At 35.2% G+C, this 21,211-nt stretch overlaps 1 protein-coding gene across 8 annotated transcripts in view; it reads left to right on the top strand.

Annotated features, from left to right (window-relative positions):
* LOC127872910 (TNF receptor-associated factor 6-like) overlaps nucleotides 1-13,412 on the top strand; it is a 79,204-nt gene extending 65,792 nt beyond the window's left edge. For 7 of the 8 annotated variants that reach the window (XM_052416465.1, XM_052416445.1, XM_052416466.1 and 4 more), the window contains exons 6-8: nucleotides 5,564-5,635; nucleotides 7,386-7,463; nucleotides 8,339-13,412. In XM_052416465.1, the coding sequence (XP_052272425.1) occupies nucleotides 5,564-5,635; nucleotides 7,386-7,463; nucleotides 8,339-9,544 (1,356 nt within the window). In that variant the 3' untranslated portion in view covers nucleotides 9,545-13,412. The remainder of the gene's footprint in view (nucleotides 1-5,563; nucleotides 5,636-7,385; nucleotides 7,464-8,338) is intronic. The other variant, XM_052416476.1, reaches the window with a different exon arrangement.
* The last annotated feature ends 7,799 nt before the right edge of the window (nucleotides 13,413-21,211 follow it).

The raw sequence follows: 21,211 nt of genomic DNA, 5'->3' as shown, positions 1-21,211 counted from the left end.
TGCATACAAAATCTGCTGTTAGATTCTAAAATTTATCTAAATAATTTCAACTATAATGTCATTTTGCTGATGTCTAATTAAAAATAATGTCAAAGCCTTTCCTGCAAAGTATTAAAGTCAATATGCAACTTGTTTATGCAAAAAGAAGTACGCTCATGAATATTCAATTTAAATTTGAGTTCTGAGATGGCTCACCAGGAAACAAAAACAGGTCAAAGGATTGGATTTGCTTATCAGAATACAGCCTTAACTCTTTCAGTGCTGGAACCGAATTTTGAAGGCCTTTGCAAACAGTTTGGATCCAGGACGTGGCGTCTCATCAGGATCCAAACTGTTTGCTATTCTGATAGTATTTTTTGAAAAAAAATGGAAGAAAATGCTAATTTTAAAAATTCAGCAGATGACATTTTAGCAGATGACAAATTTCCCAGCATGCAAAGGGTTAATGTGAAAGTGAAAGAATATGTCAAAATGAGGGCCTAAACCATTTATTTGATCATTTACTTAAAGGGGGATCATTATTTGTTCATGTTTGCCACTTCTGCCTCTAATCTGTGCATTTGTTGTAAATTTTTTTTTTTAATTGTGCGACCATTCCCAGTTAGCTCAGCTATTCATATTGTATGTCTATTCTGTTGATGGAAACTGAAGTTTCTTCTATATTCATTTATTTATATCTTTTTCATTGATGAGTGTAGGATGTTGGCTGCTTTTTTTTACTAGGTTGTTTTGAAAGTTAAAGACTTATTGAAGACAGGTGAACTAAGGTTTAAATGATTGTCTTAATTTCTGATTACCCGAATAAACCCCCTTCGGAAGAACCCCCCTCGCTAAAAACGGCAGGGCGGAAGAAACCCCCTTTCATAGTTTGCATACGCGGAAGAAACCCCCTCGCTAGTTTTGCATAGGCGGGACAAACCCCCTTCGAGTTTTCAGACAGGCGGAATAAACCCCCTTCGTGTTTTCAGACAGGCAGAATAAACCCCCTTCCTAAGTGTTAAGTCTTTCCCGCAGAGTTAGTAAAATCCCGACTCGAACAATTCCCCAATACATCCGTTTCAGTGAGATTATACCATTTTATATGCGTTAACTTGTACTAGTTTGATAAAAATAACAAAAACACAAAATTAGCGCCCAGAGCCGATAGTGACGAAGATATTTCGTACATATTTTCCTATAATAACCGAAGCATTTGTCTAAAAAAAAATTGAATCATGCAAAAAAACGTGCTTCCCGAGAACTTCCTGAAAATGAAAGTGAATTTCTGTAAACAATTACCGTGCGTTTGAATGTAACTAAATCGTCTGGAAGGGGGTTTATTCCGCTATGGAAGGGGGTTTATTCCGCCTGTCTGAAAACTCGAAGGGGGTTTGTTCCGCCTATGCAAAACTAGCGGGTTTTCTTCCGCGTATGCAAACTATGAAAGGGGGTTTCTTCCGCTCTGCCGTTTTTAGCGAAGGGGGTTTCTTCTGGAGGGGGTTTCTTCCGTACACCTTAATTTCTTTGTAAGACAATGTCAAAAAGAAACATTTTGGGGAAAGAAAGAAACATTTAAGACGAATAAAACAAGTGTCTACATATCATGTATACTTATTTTGCTGATTGAATACCAACATGTCAGTTTTGTGTATGAGATTTAGACTGTGGAACACATGTGCTTTCCTTGCGCAGATGTCTTGAATTGAAACTAGGCGTGTTAAATGGTAGAATACAGAATTAAGTGTCAACTCTTAAATATCCACCCTATAGTATCATCTAGCAATTTCAATTCGTTATGAAGGTTTGCATAATGTTGAATGTGAAATAAGTGAAGGATAGTATAACACAAATTTCCACTCCTATTTCAACTCATAACCGTTTTTTAGCAAAATCTTTGCTTGCATTTAAGCAATGTAAACCGCACTTGTAAGGCTGGAAGTCACTTCCTTGTTGATAATCAGATCAGTTTTATTTGTGCTTATTTGGTTGTTTCCAATATTACACTTACCTTTATATCGGTCAGCTGTTTTCAGTATACAAATATAGCCTTTAGTTGAAAATTAATCACAGAAAAAATATTTTACAAGCATGCTTATACAGGACTCTAAGGGCCTACCTTGATGCATGTAGATAAGTTTTTGAGCTTTGTTTACCTGGAATGGATGCTAGCTCAAGCATGCCTATTTAAATACAGTCAATGACGCAAGCTCAAGCATGCCTATTTAAATACAGTCATTGAGGCAAGCTCAAGCATGCCTATTTAAATACAGTCATACGCAAGCTCAAGCATGCCTATTTTAATACAGTCAATGACGCAATATTGAATCATGCAAGTATTTTGTGGTATAGGACTTCACTTGTTTAGTCAGGATGCTTGCTTTTAGATCTTTATTTGATAGATGGTGCTTTTTTTTCTGAAAACACTTTAGGTTATTCTTTTTCTCTTTTTTTCACTTCAGCTGTTTGATTATCTGAAATAAATAGATGTCTCATGTGTTCTCTACATGCAGTTGGTTGACTGGTATCACAACTGTTGTATGTTTGTTACACTATTGTGTATTATTTGTTACATTGTTAGTAACTGATGGTGTATGGGATATATTCCCTCAGTAATTTCATACCATACGAGAGCGAAGCTTTCGACTTTACACACAAGCATTAAACCCCGTTTTGACAGAGAACAGCCCATATGTAATTACAACAATTTCTCACTTAACCCTTGAGATATATATAATCCTTTTTCATTATACTAGCAACAAGACACTATATGCTTTTGTATTTTTAAATAAAAAGTGCATTCATACAAGTGTCAACATCACTCATGAATGATAATATTCAGTACATTTATACAAGTGTCAACAGCACTCATGAATGATAATATTCAGTACATTCATACAAGTGTCAACATCAATCATGAATACAAGTGTCAACATCAATCAAGAATGATAATATTCAGTACATTCATACAAGTGTAAACATCACTCATGAATGATAATATTCAGTACATTCATACAAGTGTCAACAACACTCATGAATGATTATATTCAGTACATTCATGCAAGTGTCAACAACACTCATGAATGATAATATTCAGTACATTCATACAAGTTTCAACTACACTCATGAATGATAATATTCAGTACATTCATACAAGTGTCAACATCACTCATGAATGATAATATTCAGTACATTCATACAAGTGTCAACATCAATCATGAATGATAATATTCAGTACATTCATACAAGTGTCAACATCAATCATTAATGATAATATTCAGTACATTCATACAAGTGTCAACATCAATCATGAATGATAATATTCAGTACATTCATACAAGTGTCAACATAAATCATGAATGATAATATTCAGTACATTCATACAAGTGTCAATATCACTCATGAATGATACTATTCAGTACATTCATACAAGTGTCAACATCAATCATAAATACAAGTGTCAACATCACTCATGAATGATAATATTCAGTACATTCATACAAGTGTCAACATCAATCATGAATGATAATATTCAGTACATTCATACAAGTGTCAACATCAATCATGAATGCTAATATTCAGTACATTCATACAAGTGTCAACATCAATCATGAATGATAATATTCAGTACATTCATACAAGTGTCAGCATCAATCATGAATACAAGTGTCAACATCAATCATGAATGATAATATTCAGTACATTCATACAAGTGCCAACATCAATCATGAATGATACTATTCAGTACATTCATACAAGTGTCAACATCAATCATGAATGATAATATTCAGTACATTCATACAAGTGTCAACATCAATCATGAATACAAGTGTCAACATCAATCAAGAATGATAATATTCAGTACATTCATACAAGTGTCAACAACACTCATAAATGATGATTTTCAGTACATTCATACAAGTGTCAACAACACTCAGGAGTGATTATATTCAGTACATTCATACAAGTGTCAACAACACTCATGAATGATAATATTCAATACATTCATACAAGTGTCAACAACACTCATGAATGATAATATTCAGTACATTCATACAAGTGTCAACATCGCTCATGAATGATAATATTCAGGACATTCATACAAGTGTCAACATCAATCATGAATGATAATATTCAGGACATTCATACAAGTGTCAACAACACTTATGAATGATACTATTCATACAAGTGTCAACATCAATCATGAATGATAAAATTCAGTACATTCATACAAGTGTCAACATCAATCATGAATACAAGTGTCAACATCAATCAAGAATGATAATATTCAGTACATTCATACAAGTGTCAACAACAATCATGAATGATAATATTCAGTGCATTCATACAAGTGTCAACATCAATCATAAATACAAGTGTCAACATCAATCATGAATGATAATATTCAGTACATTCATACAAGTGTCAACATCACTCATGAATGATAATATTCAGTACATTCATACACGTATCAACAGCGCACTCATGAATGATAATATTCAGGACATTCATACAAGTGTCAGCAGCGCACTCGTGAATGATAATATTCAGGACATTCATACAAGTGTCAACAGCGCACTCATGAATGATAATATTCAGTACATTTATTCAAGTGTCAACAGCGCACTCATGAATGATAATATTCAGGACATTCATACAAGTGTCAACAGCGCACTCATGAATGATAATATTCAGTACATTCATACACGTGTCAACAACACTCATGAGTGATAATATCCAGTACATTCATACATGTGTCAACAACATTCATGAATGATAATATTCAGTACATTTATACAAGTGTCAACATCACTCATGAATGATAATATTCAGTACATTCATACAAGTGTCAACATCACTCATGAATGATAATATTCAGTACATTCATACAAGTGTCAACAACACTCAAGAATGATAATATTCAGTACAATCATACAAGTGTCATCAACACTCATGAATGATTATATTCAGTACATTCATACAAGTGTCAACATCAATCATGAATGATCATATTCAGTTCATTCATACACGTGTCAACATCAATCATGAATGATAATATTCAGTACATTCATACAAGTTTCAACATCACTCATGAATAAAAATATACAGTACATTCATACAAGTGTCAACATCAATCATAAATGATAATATTCAGTACATTCATACAAGTGTTGACATCACTCATGAGTAATAGTCAGTACATTCATACAAGTGTCAACATCACTCATGAATGATTATACATGAAGTCATATTCCATAACCACTTGGGAAATTAAATTTTATCATTCACCAAAATCAACAAATATTTAATATATGAGACGGCCTCTGGTAAAATGTTGCTTACTGATTTGTACAGGCTTATCATGGAGGACACGCTTTATGTGGATATTCTTTTAACACAGACATCATTTAAATGAAAAATTTGATGATTTTGGAAAGTGTCTTCCTTTATATGCCTGTGGGGACTACATAATCTAATTCAGAAAAACACTTTCAGCTCAGACGTTTAACCCCATTTTCCAAGAGCATATTATTCTTAAGATATTGTCACTACTGTACACAGCTAATGAGTTTCTTTACTTTTGAAGGAACATGATGAGAACTGCCCGGAGTCGTTCATGCAGTGTCCCAACTGTGAGCAGTCTCTCATCAGACACAAGGTACCTGGGGCTTAATGCACACCCACATAATGGAGCCCTCATCCACTGTCAGTAAACTACAATACCAAACATACAATTGATGAAAGCTGGGTCACCACATTGGAAACAAGCAATATTGCTAGCCTATCATGTATGCCTATGCTGCAGTATGATTTGTTATGTCCAGGTCTATTGCTAGCCTATCATGTATGCCTATGCTGCAGTATGATTTGTTATGTCCAGGTCTATTGCTAGCCTATCATGTATGCCTATGCTGCAGTTTGATTTGTTATGTCCAGGTCTATTGCTAGCCTATCATGTATGCCTATGCTGCAGTATGATTTGTAATGCCCAGGTCTATCCAGGTCTATTGCTAGCCTATCATGTATGCCTATGCTGCAGTATGATTTGTTATGTCCAGGTCTATTGCTAGCCTATCATGTATGCCTATGCTGCAGTATGATTTGTTATGTCCAGGTCTATTGCTAGCCTATCATGTATGCCTATGCTGCAGTTTGATTTGTTATGTCCAGGTCTATTCTTTATCTTTGAGTCTAAGAATGGTTGGTAAGTACATTTGTATGGTCCAAGGTTTTGTTAACCCTTAACCACTAACATACTACTTTCAGGCATTTGCAGTCCCTTAGAAAGTTAAATTTAAGTGACCTTTCTTACTAGATTCAAGTTTTAAAGGCTTCATTTCCAACCATTAGAGAAGGATGATGTGCAATCAGTATAAAACTTGAACAGACTGTGCGTTACTCGCAGGCTGTTTTGGTTTTATGCTGTTTGCACATTTTTACTTTGCTTCTGAGTGGGAAAGGGTTAAGTTTGACAACATACCGGTAACCACCATTTAAATAATTTATTACCGGGGTATGTCATAATGTTATAATAAGCATGCATTCATTATAGTTTAAAATGAAAAATACAGTTTTTTATGTTTCAGTAAAATTGATCATACATGTTTTAAATATTTATAAAGTGCATAAAACCAGGATATTTTATTCTAATATTAAAAATCTAATTTAAAGTAGCATAAGCTCAATAGCGTCTCTTATGATGTCTGTTATGCGGTTTCTAACAAACAGGTAGTCCAAGCTTCTGAAAAATATTAAATAAAGAATGGCTTGCTATTGGTAGTTATTATTAAAACATACAAGGAAGTGTTTGAACTTGCATATGAGGGTAACTACACTCAAATAGATACAACAATATAGGCAGATTTTAAGCCACAATCAAACTGTGTATACCTCAGTCTGTATATTATATAAAGGGTGATTTAAACAGGTATCTCTTGATGGTTTGCATTTTCTACAGAGAAATTAAACTGTCACTTAGGAAGACAATATCTCTAAAGCATAAACTATTGGATACAAAAATATTTAAAAAACAAAAACATTGAGCCACATATAAGGATATCAGAAATCGTAATACCGGTACTTTGTTGTATAGAGTAAGAATCATACTTATTAAGTCTCTCTTCTTTGATTGTTTAGTTGAAGGGAAGGGAAGGGGATTGCCATGGGTGTTAACCCTTTCCATGCTGGGAAATTTGTCGTCTGCTAAAATGTTTTCTGCTGAATTTCTAAAATTAGCATTTTCTTCAATATTTTCTCAAAGAATACTATTGGAATAGCAAACAGTTTAGATCCTGATGAGACGCCACGTTCTGCAAAGGCCGTTAGAATTAAGTTCCAGCACTGAAAGAGTTAAAAGACTAGAAGACTAATGGCAACATCAGGTCACTCAGTTAATATTTCTGTTTCAGTTAATACAGCATCTGAACTCTGATTGCCCAAAGGCCTACGTGAAGTGTTCCTTTCACAAACATGGATGTGAATTTGAGGTGAATTTAAAATGTTTACAATTAACCTTTTCTTGTTGTTAAACTATTTAATTAATATTTGATCCTCTTTAATCTAAAGAAGACATTCTAAAAAAATATGCACAGTGCTTCAATGAAATTTACTATACTTGTTAAGGGTAAATTAATGATAATGCATTGCTTTTTATGCCCCCGATCAAATGATCCGGGGTATATTGTTTTTGGCCTGTCTGTCTGTCATTCTGTCACTCCTGTCATTCTGTCCCAAAACTTTAACCTTGGTTATAGTTTTGCGATAACTTTTGCAATATTGAAGTTAGCAACTTGATATTTGGCATGCATGTGTATATCATGGAGCTGCACATTTTGAGTGGTGAAAGGTCAAGGTCATCCTTCAAGGTCAAAGGTCAAATATATGGCTTCAAAGCGGCGCAATAGGGGGCATTGTGTTTCTGACAAACACATCTCTTGTTATGTTTTTCGACATGGATTAGGGTACTGTTACCGGTATTAAACATAGAGTTATCGTTGATATTCTAATTTAAAAAGTACATGAGATACCAGAAATATTATTAAACTTGTTATACAAAAAGGCCTCATCACAAGAAGCTAAGATTAATTAATTAGTTGCATGCAATGCATTTCCTTAAACAAGGAGCATTGTGCTATCTGTGATCATAAATAGCAGTATTCATTTATCAGAAAACAGAAAAATGTACTAAGAGGTTAACCAAATGCCTACTTACATTGGTCATTCTACATTTGAGGTAGAGACTAAACAAAATTGAACATAATTGAAGGAAAAGAAGGAAAATAAGCAACAAAAACTACAATTTTGTTTGAATATTATTGAGCAACAACTTTATTCTGGTGAAAATCTGTTTGCGTTATTTCAGGGTGAGAGACAGAAGATGATGGAGCATGATGAGACAAGCGTGGTGCGGCACGTTTCCATGATGAACCAGACCCTTCTCAGGATGTGTGCTGCCATCAGCTTTAACCCCATCACCTCCACCACCCACTCCCCCTCGTCCCTGGGAATCCCAGCCATAGAGAATCCTGTCGTGGGATCAGGGGCCGCCAGCTTCCCCTCATATTTCATTAATGGAGCCAGTGGTAGCGCAGTTCCCGGATTGACACAGCTGTTGAATCATCTTAGTCAGCTCCAAATCCAACCAGTGACAACCGCCAGTCTACCGCCTATCTCTTATACCAGCATGCCAATACAAAGTGTGAGCTACGCCGCAAATATTGGGGGGCAAGAGACTGTTGCAGCGGCTGAGGGACATGACAGAAATATAACGGGAGACGAGCAAGGGGATTTGACTAACAGTGAACAAAGAAATAGTTCTGGAAGGACAAGATATGAGGACACGAAAAGTTTTACTTCTAAGCCCTCAGATGCAAACAATTTTGAAGTGCCTATAGACACGAGATTGACTTCATCGAATGATTATCAGTTTATGTCAATTAAAAGTCAGAACGACTTTCAAAATGAAAGTTTAGCCAAACATGATCATGAATTGATGATCCTGAAACATCAAATGGAATGTCAGGAGAGGTTAATAAGAGAATTGAAGGGCAAGGTGAAAACTTTGGAAAACAATGTTCAGGATTTTGAAGGAAGAAATGGAAACGGAGTGTATGTTTGGAAAATTAAAAATTATCAGAAACTTCGAAGGGAGGCGGAAAAAGGTGAGACTACTGCAATTCATAGCACATCATTTTACTCCAGTTTTTATGGGTACAAATTGTGTATAAGAGTAAATTTAAATGGAGTTGATGCTGCCAAAGGAACACACTTGTCACTGTTCATCCATTTCATGCAAGGCGAATATGATGACTTGCTGGAATGGCCGTTTAGCGGGAAAATTGTGCTGACTGTGATTGACCAGAATCCAATATGTGAGATGAGAAACCATCTGACAGAAACTCTCCACTCCAAGCCCAATCTCGCCGCCTTCCAGAGGCCAACAAGTTTTAGAAACCACAAGGGCTTTGGCTACATGGAATTCTTACCTCTTAATGTTATTGAAGGATCTTCCACATATATAAAAAATGACACATTGATTATTCGTGCCAATATTACTCCTAATTCCTAGGACGCCTGCTTTGTAAACTGTTATCATTAATGCATATTGTTGTAATTGGACTTTTTCGTTTATGCCATCCCAATCAACTGTGTTATAGAAGAATTCCATTTTGCTTGGGTATTGTTAAAAGAATATGTGGGAATGTTAAGAGTGCAAAAACTTATCCAGGCACTGCAAAAAAAGACTATGTTTATGCAGTATTTGGGTGAAATGAAAAAGATGGCCCTTTTGAAGACAATATTTACCCAAATATTGCTTTCCTGATAAAATGGTGATAAAGTGTTTAATGTACCCATAACTTTGTAACTCTGTTATACGTAAACTGTGTCAAATGTCCTAAATTCAAATGAATATTTATGTGATGCTTTGAGTGAATTACTCTTTTTAAAATTAAGGCAATAAATATTTTGTATGACATGTGTTAAATGGAAACAAGAAAGAAGTCTTAAACCTTCGAATAAAATAATCAAAAAGCTGAAAATAAAATAATCAAATATCTTTATGATTTAAACGGGGGAAAAAAGTTTGTCAGATCCGGTTAGAATTTAAATAATTTTTGCATTATTACTCATTGTCAAATAAAGGAAGTCTGTCTCTTGAAAGCATGTCTATTATTTCAATTAGACTTACACTTGCGGTATAGCTTCTTACCATTTGAACTTCAGGTTATTGGTAATTAGCCAAAAGCTACATTCGAGGAATAAATGCATAGCTTATAGAACAAGTCTAGGAAGCAGTACGCATTAGGCATATGGTAACAATGTATAAGAAGTGTTCTAGAAGTATATTTGTGTTTGAATATTTTGCATCAAGTACTATTTTTCATGACCAAATGTGTACTGTTTTAGTTTATTCATTTCAGAAATTATCTCTTTGTGTCTGAAATGAGCTATACAATTTTAAACATCTTTAAAAAGTAAGGCTTGTTTACTAACAGCCACAGACTGCAAGCAATTAATATTCCAAAGCAATCAAAATAATTTGCATAGTCTTTCTGGAAATGTGTGTTTATTTGGAAAGGAAAATTCTCACACTACTATATTTATTAATAAAATACTTCTTTTGATTTTGTAAACATGCTTTATAAATGCCTTAATATTTGAATTTTAACTAATGAATAATGATAAACAGATTACTTTGTTCATGTGTTATATAAGCGACTTCAACTCTCATATTTTACCAATCTCTTTGTATTAATTGTATTGGTTGATGAGTAACTAAATGGTATACTATTATCTTTGGTCAAAAATATTAAAGCATCCAACACTTTCAATATAGGGATTAGCTATACAAATTATTTTGTGTTATAGAATATGTCAAAAAGATTCTGCATGCAAATTTTGAACAAATAATGAAAAGCTTAGTTACTTAGAAAGCTGTTTATTCTGATTCCAATTAATGGCAAAAATTACATGTATGCCTTGAAAGTAGATATATTTAAGGTAGTCACAATTTAGAAAGGGTCAAGGTTAGGGCTGGATTAAGATAAATAATAAAAGAAGATCGCGCCGTTCCATGATAAAACATTTTGAAGATCCTACAAAAAAATTATGTTCCGTCTGTTTGTAATGCAACAAAAGCTGATAAACAAACATTTTGATTAATGATCATGCTTGTGTGCCCCAGTTATGTAGTTATACATTTTTGACACTTATATTTAGAGCAAACACTTCCGTTTCCCCTTCTTGATCCCCCAATGCTTATTTTGCTATCAGTCAACAATATTTAATTGTTAGTGAAGAATAACCTCTTAAATGGTCAGCAAGGACTGTCGTCACATTATTATGATTAAGATAACTATTAAAAACAATAGAAAATGTTTATGCTCATACTGTTCTTTGCTTAATTAAAGGTACTTATGCACCGATTGTGGCATTTTTTTAAATTTTGTCACTAAATGCCCTAAACTGCCAGATTTAATCAATCAACTGTAAAACTCCATTGTCATGACAATATTATAATTTTTTTTAAAAAGGAGGAAAAAGATGTTCATAGTGGGATTCAAACCAGTGTCCTTTGGAGCCAAAGGAAAGGTCCGAAACCAATAGACCGTCCTTACTGAAACATTTCTTGAGTCATATGATACAAGGTGCAGAATCAAGTGACTTTGTGGAGTTCACAATTAAACGTTTATTGATGTAAACACACAGGTAAATGATGCTTTTGCAAATAACTTTCAAAAACAATTTTTCTTCAGAATTGCAACTAGTGCAATTTTTTTTACGTTTATGGCAATGTGAAATACATCAGAATTACTTTATTTAATAAGCCTGTGTTCATATCCAAAAATTTGATGTTTACAGCATTCATGTACACGGTTTCACGCAATGTAAAATGTTGGCACTTATTTCAGACGTATTCAAGGATTTTTTTTTCAATCTTAAGATATCTGTACAAATTGCAAGAAAATCTGTCTTTATGTACTTAAGATTTTTGCAGATGTATTTCAATAACTAGAGATGTTTGCAAAATGAAGTTCTTAACGATGTGTTTTTATTCTGTCACTCACATGTATAAAACCAGGTGAACCCTGTTGATCATGCACCCTGTATACTTGATATCATAAATACATCTGTTGCAGCAACATGTTAACACGATAGATACATCTCATGTTATACAATTGTTTTAAGAGTGAATGCTATGAAAACATAATGTCAAAAGATCATCGTTCATAAACGAAGCTGTTTTTCAGTATAAGTCATAAGTGGTATTTCTTTCCCTGATTGTTTTTCAGTATAAGTCATAAGTGGTATTTCTTTCCCTGATTGTTTTTCAGAACAAGTCATAAGTGGTATTTCTTTCCCTGATTGTTTTTCGGTATAAGTCATAAGTGGTATTTCTTTCCCTGATTGTTTTTCAGTATAAGTCATAAGTGGTATTTCTTTCCCGGATTGTTTTTCAGTACAAGTCATAAGTGGTATTTCTTTCCCTGGTTGTTTTTCAGTACAAGTCATAAGTGGTATTTCTTTCCCTGATTGTTTTTCAGTATAAGTCATAAGTGGTATTTCTTTCCCTGATTGTTTTTCAGTACAAGTCATAAGTGGTATTTCTTTCCCTGATTGTTTTTCAGTACAAGTCATAAGTGGTATTTCTTTCCCTGATTGTTTTTCAGTATAAGTCATAAGTGGTATTTCTTTCCCTGATTTTTTTCAGTAAAAGTCATAAGTGGTATTTCTTTCCCTGATTGTTTTTCAGTACAAGTCATAAGTGGTATTTCTTTCCCTGATTGTTTTTCAGTATAAGTCATAAGTGGTATTTCTTTCCCTGATTGTTTTTCAGAATAAGTCATAAGTGGTATTTCTTTCCCTGATTGTTTTTCAGTATAAGTCATAAGTGGTATTTCTTTCCCTGATTGTTTTTCAGTATAAGTCATAAGTGGTATTTCTTTCCCTGATTGTTTTTCAGTACAAGTCATAAGTGGTATTTCTTTCCCTGATTGTTTTTCAGTATAAGTCATAAGTGGTATTTCTTTCCCTGGTTGATAATTGTCTTTTATTCTGAATCTGCAACAAAAAGTAGTACAATTGTCAGTCTGTGAACAAGTACCTTTAATGTTTAATAGTTGTTAAAGATTTGTATTTTGATAATGGAAACCAAATGCATGTATGTTTGGTGGTGCAGATGTTCCAGCACTGTTGCTGTTTAACTACACATGGAGCGTTCAGCCACAAAATGTAGTAACTGCTACACACTTCTTGATGAGATGAAACATTTTTGGTGTGCAACCCTTCATGTGTATTGTGTTGGGTCTATTTTGGTGTTGAACCATTTTACATGTGTTAGTCACTATATATATATATATTCATGTTGTACTGATATTTAATTATGCATTGTTCATTTTGTATTTATTTATTTCAATAAATTATTTTTATATTAACTAGTCGTGTTTTTAACCTATGGTCCTATCCAGATTGTGCTTATCAGTATAGTAAGTGAGAATTTTATATTGATAACAAACATGCTCTGAGCATTGCCCATTTATTTAAAATGTGTGTACATCATTAAACATATTTAGTCTGACTTAACCCTTTCAGTGCTGGAACCGAATTTTAAAGGCCACAGAACGTGGCGTCTCATCATGATCCAAACTGTTTGCTATTCTGATAGTATTCTTTGAAAAAAATCGAATAAAATGCTAATTTAAGAAATTCAGCAGACGACAAATTTCCCAGCATGCAAAGGGTTAATGCAAGCCTCTGAGCCGGGTATGGTTCTGCTATGCCTACACTTATCTAATGTGTCGACCCTAAAGCGCTGTCTGTATTAGTGTCACCAAAGAAAGGTCTAATGAGATAATTATAGCCTGGTTTGCATTTAAAACTGCTTTTTAAGTTCTCTTAAAATGGAAGATCATGTACAAGTAGTGTTCTTTTGCAACATGATATCATTTTCATCAAACTGTTGAACTTTGGCTTAATATGCCAGTAAATTAAAATACAAGTACCTGTGAGAAATCACAAGATATTAATTGAAGTGGTAGTTCAACAGAAAGCAGCATGTTCCATGCATGAACTCACATGTGAAATTATTTAATGATGATGTAATCAATGATCAACAAAAGTCATCTAGCAAATCCAGCTTGTACGTGAGACAATCGACCCAAAGTGACTTGTTCACAAAGTGCTCATTGTAAGCTATTGCGGTCACCTAATGATCTGTGGTCGATTGTCAAACATATCTAGGTTGAGTATGAATCTGAGTTATGTGTGTCCTAAATGTTTGTCACCAGGACAAATGTTAGAAAATTAAACTTGTCACTCTAGTGGCCATATTCATAACTTTGTTAATGATACTTAAATGTTTAGCTTGACAATATATAGGTTGAATATGAATCTGGTTCCCGTACATCCCAAAACTACCTTATGTGTTCAAACCTTATAAAAAAAACTTGTTACCATGTTAAAGACACAGGCAAAAGTCTCGATGTTTTACTATATACTATACATACATATAGTATATAGTAAAAAATCGAGACTTTTCCCTGTGGTTAAAGGCTATATCACGATGAAACTTAACCTAAATGTTGTAACTTTTATTATCAAGGCCATGTTTGAATCTGTTTTAAGTAAACATCTAGCATGTCTATCCGTAGTATCGGCCCTCTTAATGCATGCATACACATTTTGGAAGTGAACAAATACAAAAACACGCATTTGTTATATGTCAATAAATGTGTAATCCTGGACATAATCAACGCAAAACTGCGTTTAAAAGGGCAATGTTTTGACAAAATACTTGCTAGACTTAGCTCCCGATAGTTAGCTGTTTCATGTACAATTGTCTCATAGTATCAACCCTTCTGATTGGTTGCTAAGAAATGTTATTATGCGCATGTGCTTATTCTAAATAAGCAACTTAATAGAATGAGTGCGTTTCACTAAGCTGCGTACGCAAATAATTTCCGTAAATATTTGCGTACGCAAATATTGTTCTCAAAAACGCGTTTCCCTAAACAGCGTAAATTAACGCAGTGCGTAAATTATGTCGTAAAGGACTAGCTTCACTAAGGGTCGAAAATGACCCTATGGAATTTATTAACAAAAATTACCTGAAATAATTATTTAATGTGTGTTGTTCCGAAAAACATGTATTAAAACCGTAACAACATATATGGTATGGTAACCATGGCAACACATTCACACATACCCATTTTAACATAATAAGATAATAATGACACATGTATCCATTATTTAAGTATGTTAACTAGCAATATTAAGAACAATACATATTATTGTCAATACAAATATCAAATGTGAATTGTGAGCATAGTAATTCTAAAACCTCCGTTTCCATGGTAACATTTTTTTGATGAGACAAATACATATCAATTGAGTTGTCGATACTTAGCATTTATCAATTGACAGTTTTCAAGCGCAGTCATTATACTCTCATGAATATATCAATAAATATGGATGTTGCTGCAGCAACTGTTTATATTTAACATAATAACTATAATATAACCAGTATTGCGCTTATAAACGACATTGTTAATGTGCAGTACCACGACAAGTTACAAACTCAAAACTGTATAAACAGTCAACAAAGATAAGGTCGTCTCTTGCACTAAAAAAACAACATTGTTAACAAAGTTGATGTGAAAAAAAACGTTATAATATGGTTGCTATAGTAACTGTATCCACTGCAATACATGTTATATAAACCTGAGATAAATATATATTGTATTTATTTAGTCTTGAATCTGTGCATAAGTTTGAAAAGTTTGAAAATATAATTTGTGAATAATTTTGTTTTAAACTTGAAAAAACATCTATAAAAATCGGTCAATGGGTAAAATCTGCTCGCATAATTGTCGTTCCAGTCTCTCACATACAATTTGGCTATGCTGGTTCCAGTCAAATCTCTGCGCGGAAGTTGGCGTGGGTCGTTCCGATAATGTCCGGGATGTAATATAAAATCATGTATGAGAGAACGTTTTAAGAAACGCGCAACAAGTGATCACCATGTTAAGTGTCACGCGTAACACCCGTGTGGTCAAAGGTCAATGTCACAATTGAATGTCAATTGTCAATTATACTACCGCTTTTTACGCACACCATCCATATTCCTAACAGAAAGGAGTTATCAGAGATCACACGTTTAAGAGGGACATAATGCAGCTTTGTCAGGATTGTAACTTGATAATTGTTCCGACAATTTTAAAATATCTAGTTATTCTAACAAATGTAACAGTGGTAAGACAGTATATCGCATGAAATGTGTCATATGTGTTCTAAAAATCTGCAGTAAAGGGAGATCACAACGAAGATATTGATTGCAGATATTTTGGGACTAACTGCCCTTTGTCAATGTTGGCATTTAACAAAACAACATCGAAATAATTAATACAGTTGACAGAATTTGTTCACCATGAGACTTTGCGTATCTAGTCACATTTCGATAACACTTCAGATAGTCGGAACTTATGTTACCTTAATTTTACTGCGCGAGCTTTCCGAATGGTCGTATTTCCGGAAATTTTAAGTCTCCTTTTAGAATGAAATAGTTCCCCGACGATTTGTGAATTAAGTTGTTTAAATGAAATTCACATCGAATAGATTAACACGTGTTGTTTAGCTATAAAATATCTGTCAATGGGAGCACAAAGCTGTCATTATTACATGTGTATTCATTGCCCATAATTGCCCAAGTGTTTGAAAGAATGCCAACAACGCCTTAAAGGGATCTTTTCACGCTTTGGTAAATTGACAAAATTGAAAAAAGTTGTTTCAGATTCGTAAGTTTTCGTTTTAGTTATGATATTTGTGAGGAAACAATAATACTGAACATTAACCATGCTCTAATATAGCCATTATATGCATCTTTTGACGATTTTAAAACCTAAAAATTATAAAGCGTTGCAACGCGAAACGATTGAATAATTTGGAGAGTTCTGTTTTTGTCGTTAAATTTTGTGAAACTACGAAGATTGCGTATATAAGGTATAAAATACGTCAAGAATGTGTACTCGGCGGAATAGCTCAGTAGGCTAAAGCATTTTTACTTCAGGACTCTGGCAGGACTCAAGGGGTCACTGGTTCGAAACCTGCTCCGGGCAATGTTCTTTTCCTTTTTTTAATTTTTTTCTTGACTTTTTACTGGAGCTTTTATGATCCAATGTTTACATTTATCAATATAAAGCATTTAATGAATAAGTTAAAAAAATGCCAAAATCTGTGAAAAGGCCCCTTTAATTGTCAGTTACCTCGAAAATCATGTCGGTGTTTTATTGTGGTTAAGTGGAAGCTACACGTCATTGCATCTTTCTTATAACGATTCACATAGCAGTCATGGTAACATCCTTCGATTTTATAACATGACAACGACAATTATCATGATCATTTCTACAAAAAGAGTGTTGTCAAACCTATGCCCTGAGAAAATGTGCGTCGGACCTACGGTTAAGGTTCGTTATTTCTCCTACCGCAAGGTCACCGTAACGGATGCACATAGCGCAAGCGCTGCCTGAATTCACAGCTTTGTTTAGTGTTAAAGACGAAGCAGACCCATAGGCACAGAAGTAAAGACCAGCATAAGTGTTAGATTTGGAAAAAGAAGAATTAAAAGGCAGTATATCTGGTAATGCCATCACAGTTATTAATAGTTAAATGGCTTCAGAGAGAGATGGAACATGAAAGTGCTAAAATGAAGACGGTTGTCAAGCTTGAAAGCCATGTCACGAAAGAAAGATCCAACTATACATTATTTAAATTATAATTTAACCGTGATTAGAAAACATTTATTAAATGAGCCACAATTCTTGTAGGAAAATTTCATTGACTATAGAAGAAGACACAAGAGGGTTTCGTGCACAATGCGTGTGAAGAATGATGTCAGCTGTTAGGGATACGCGGCGGACTATCCGGAAACTAAGCCAAGCTGCAGAGCGGTCGTCCAGATGTCCAAGGTTCAGGGGCGAAACATTGACGACGGAGGGACTCCATGCTGATGACGAATGCCGATCGACAATCAACAACCACCATAGTTGAGTCAACAAGGTATTTACGTTTGGGTGTGTAATTGTATTTAACTAATTCGACGACTGGATTACCAGTGAATAAGAAAGACAGGATGACAACCGAGACTAGATTGTTGACGCTGGAGAGACAGATGACCAGAAACAGACTTACACCGGGGCACTAGGGTAAGCAGCCCGAAGTGCAGTCCTCGTAAAAGACACCACCACTACGTTACAGACTACGAAAAAGCAAGATACCCCCAGAGCCTACCGAAGAGGGGGGGGGGGGTGATAGACACACTTGGACGGACTTTGTGGAATCGACACGGACTGCTCAATCGACTACGAATGTAACACCAAGAACAGTTACCTGCTCATGCAGAAAGGTTGAAAGAACAAACACGGTCTGCGAATACACAAAGAAAGATCTGGAGTTCAGCGTGTGAAGCAGCAAATAAAGCGCTTAGTTGCTTTGACTAGTGATACGCAGGAGTACCCCAGATAGAAGTCAACCCACAGTACTTAAGAACTCTCCGTCTTCGAGACAGAGGTAGATGAAGAGGACCCCCATATGGAGCTGCTCGAGCTCGACCGCAATCAGGAAACATGACAGGAAGCTGTTGTTGGTAGACAACGCCTATACCCGGCTACTTGACGCAGGAAACCAATGACCAAGTGGCCCAATGCATCAGACAAGAAACTATGGCAACTGCGTGACAAGGACCTGGAGCTTATCCTAGAAGCACCCATGCATGGACCAGCGGACCGGAAGCTTCAAACACTCACCATCATAGTCTTTTCGGTAGCAAAGGAACGGTTTGGACTAGAGGAAACAAATGCACACAAGGACCCCCCGAGACCCTCCAGACGTCAAACGCGCATTGAGAAACTGAGAGGAGAACTCAAACAGTTAAAGCGTCGACACAGAGTGAGTTCATCGTTGGAACGCCTAGGTTTATCTCAACTAATAAATACATCACACACTCATCTGAAATCACTGCGGAAAGCAGAACATACGAGGAGCAAGGCATGGTAGCGGACCAAGAAGAGGTTGGCGTTTACGGCTAACCAATACAAGTTTGCTCGTTATCTACTAGACAAAGAGCAGTCAGAAGTCATCGAAACCCCAGTGGAAGAGCTAGAAAGATAACTCCATGAGACGCATTCGGACGCAAGTAGAAACGACGCTCTATGAAGCTGTGATCGCATACTACCAGCAGCTGCTCCAGAGGTTGAACTCATTACATCAGATTGAGTAAAATTTAAATGATAAATTAGCAAAACGCCATGTTTCTTTACCTGCGTCAACCAGATGCAAACACGACTTAGATGTTGTCAAGATGAACATTTTGACGAAGCTTCATCAAGTCTAGATGAACAATGAAAATGTGATAACGGAAATGTCGCTCAACGTAGGACTACGGACGATGGACCTACCACAGTATCTTGTGCCTAAATGAACTAAAATACAACCGACATTTGCCATAATTTAAACCAGTAAAAACAATTCACACCAGATAAAGTCTCATACCATGTGACAATGCTATGACGTCCGGATTTGACAAAGGTTTAACACGCTCAAATCTCTGCCCCAATCAGGATTGTGGTCTACTCTGTGAAATGAACATCTTGTAACGATTTGAGAAGACCGAGTAACATGCACGCTTGTTTGACTATGCGCAAGCCAACCTCCGCGCAGAGATTTGACTGGAACAAGCAAAGTTCGATCTACCTCCGCGCAGAGATTTGACTGGAATCAGCAAAGCTGGATCTACCTCCGCGCAGAGATTTGAATGGAATCAGCAAAGCTGGATCTACCTCCGCGCAGAGATTTGACTGGAATCAGCGAAGCTGGAGAGATTTGACTGGAATCAGCGAAGCTGGATCTACCTACGTGCAGAGATTTGACTGGAATCAGCGAAGCTGGATCTACCTCCGCGCAGAGATTTGACTGGAATCAGCGAAGCTGGATCGAATCCCTGCCTTCATAATGGGCCTAGTAATTAAATCCAAGCCACGTGGTACAATAATTTTGCCGTTGTTATTTGTACTTATTTTAATATATGTAATTTAATTTTTAATAATGAACGCAAACAAAAACATTATTTTCAAAATATAAAGGAACATGATATATTTTTATAATATAATACTTAAAACAAGAAATATCTTTTAGAAAAGATATACGGCGTTGATTGTGGTTGGAGTTGGTGAAAGGTAAAGAGTTCAATGAATGAGATCGAATGTCTTTTTCTGTGCAGTTCTTAGCTGCACCACACGCAGTACGGGATGTAACGCGGAGTTTTCGCGGCTTATTTTACATTATTACATATTGCTGGTCATAAACCTATAGAAACAAAACAGAAAACCAAAAGAAGAATGAAAGTGAAATTAAAACATATGAGTCAACCGACCACACGCAAAGTATCCGTACATATTTTATATATTCGTACGCGCGTTCTTCGAACAAACCTGTTTTAATGGTTTGTCGGGCATTGCTATTTGATTCGATTATTAAAAGTATCGAGTATCATCGCGCTCATGCTTGATACATTAGTCAATATCGTGGAATAATTCTTATAAAGGGCCAACTAATTGTTTTAATGAAAATTCAATACTGCTTCAGCAGCTGGAGTTTCACTTCTTTATATTGTTAAATTAATCAAAAATAATATTGATCATGGTGAAAACACATTAAGAATCTATTATTGACATACCATAATTATATTGCTGAATATCTTCCTTTAACATATTTCTGGTGTAAAGAAAATTCCAGTTCACCTAGTTAACGCGATAGCGTCTATATTATGTAACGATTATTTTACTGGCCGCGAAATGACCCCGATACCTTGCGGGTTGGAATGCAATGCATTACAGTGAGGCCACGCTTCCACTGCTGGAACGACGGCTTGTTTAAAACTTTATACCTTTACATGTTAAATTTTCAATATCGAAAACAATTTAAAATGGTTTGGCCAAAACGAATATCAGGATAGGGAAAACGTTACTTTTATGAACTTAAATATACTAGTGCACAGACAGGAATATTGAAGTAATCACTAAAATTGAGAAATTTTATAAAAAAGACGAAATATCCAGCGCATTTTCGTACACGATTTTTATCTCGCGATTTCCCGACATAAACGTCAGCGTACACAAGACTGATTTTCGCTGACGACGTCACAAATATGAGAACATAGCCTATAAGTACAAACGCTCTGGCG

This window comes from Dreissena polymorpha, chromosome 1 (assembly GCF_020536995.1).
Source record: "Dreissena polymorpha isolate Duluth1 chromosome 1, UMN_Dpol_1.0, whole genome shotgun sequence".
Classification (NCBI taxonomy): Eukaryota; Metazoa; Mollusca; class Bivalvia; order Myida; family Dreissenidae; genus Dreissena; species Dreissena polymorpha.
The sequence above is the reverse complement of the archived record's forward strand: the minus strand, read 5'-3'. Positions and strand labels throughout refer to the sequence as shown.